The 1,230-nt window shown below is 52.1% G+C and overlaps 1 protein-coding gene across 1 annotated transcript in view; it reads right to left on the bottom strand.

The window, feature by feature from the left end:
* Positions 1 to 1,230, bottom strand: part of Bfsp1 (beaded filament structural protein 1) — a 26,331-nt gene that overhangs the window by 1,986 nt on the left and 23,115 nt on the right. The window contains exon 7 of the mRNA XM_004635680.3: positions 558 to 643. Within this exon, the coding sequence (XP_004635737.2) occupies positions 558 to 643 (86 nt within the window). The remainder of the gene's footprint in view (positions 1 to 557; positions 644 to 1,230) is intronic.

The raw sequence follows: 1,230 nt of genomic DNA, 5'->3' as shown, positions 1-1,230 counted from the left end.
TCTCTCCCCCACAACCCCCCCTCTGGTGGCTATGGAATGAGCACCTTTTCCTCCCTTCTCCATGCCCTTCCCCCATGCCACTCCTGCCATGGAGCCAGCCCACCATGGACTGAACTCACCGAGACTGCAAACCAAAGTAAGCCTCTCTTCCTTTAATCTGTGGGTGACACATATTTGTCCTAGAGATGAGAAATAGCTCATGCACCTCAGGACTAAGACTAGCAGAATGCCAACCCTCAGCATAGGCTGACCTACTGTGGGGCCAACTGGATCACCCCAAAAGGGCAGCAACAGTCAGGAAGCCAGACAGGGAAAGGGTCTGCAGAGCGGGACACATCAGAGGACAGCTGGTCGCAGAGGAGGGTGCTCTCCGAGCCAGCTGTGGAATCCAGGGCCTCTGCAGAGGAAAATGCAGGGCCCCCAGCTCCAAACACATTTCAGGACAGGGATAGCAGAGCACCAAGCCATGCTTTGAGGGTCTGAACAGGACCCTCTTGACTTTTCCTGTTTTTTTTCTCCAAGGAGGAACAAGCACTGGTGGGGATGGGCAGTATTACCTTTCCCGCCGGGTACCAGGCTGAGGGGGGTCCTGTGGCTCGGGGTGAGCAGGGTAACTGGCGTCTCCATGAAGGCGGAGCTCAGCCTGGTGGAAAGAAACAGAGGGTGGGGCCGCTTTTAAGTCCAGGCCGAAGGAGGCCTCACTGCATGAAAGCACTCCCGAACATCATCTGACTGCAAGCTGATGAACACTTAGGCATTTACACACAGGACAAGGACATAAATAATCATTCCTCTGAGCTTGAGCCCTGTACTGCAGAACAGTTATGGGGACACTGCAAGGGACACTTACAATGTAAAGGCTTGCTGCTTTGGGACGGTGGTTTCCTGATGGTTTTTGCTGTCAGGTTTACATTTTAATTAAAGGGCACCCAACCCAGGCTAAAGTATTTAGGGCCAAGAGGATAGGTAACTCAAACTTGTTTCAAAAAATGAGTCATATGTATACAGAGAGAAAGAAAAATGTCAAAGTAATTTTTTTTTCTTTAATTTTAGGACAGGGTCTATAGGGTCTTATGCATAGACGGGACTTGTAGTGATCCTCCTGTTTACAGCCTCCCAAGTGCTAGGATTACAGGCGCTTGCCACCACGCCCAGTCTCAATCACCATCTCAGCGTGCCCCAGGGGCGGGGCCAGCACAGCGGGCTGAGGGATTGATCTCCCAGGCCTGC

The sequence above is a fragment of the Octodon degus genome, unplaced genomic scaffold (genome assembly GCF_000260255.1).
Source record: "Octodon degus isolate 3935 unplaced genomic scaffold, OctDeg1.0 scaffold00073, whole genome shotgun sequence".
Taxonomy (NCBI): Eukaryota; Metazoa; Chordata; class Mammalia; order Rodentia; family Octodontidae; genus Octodon; species Octodon degus.
Note: the sequence above shows the minus strand (reverse complement) of the source record. Positions and strands in the feature narration are given on the sequence as shown.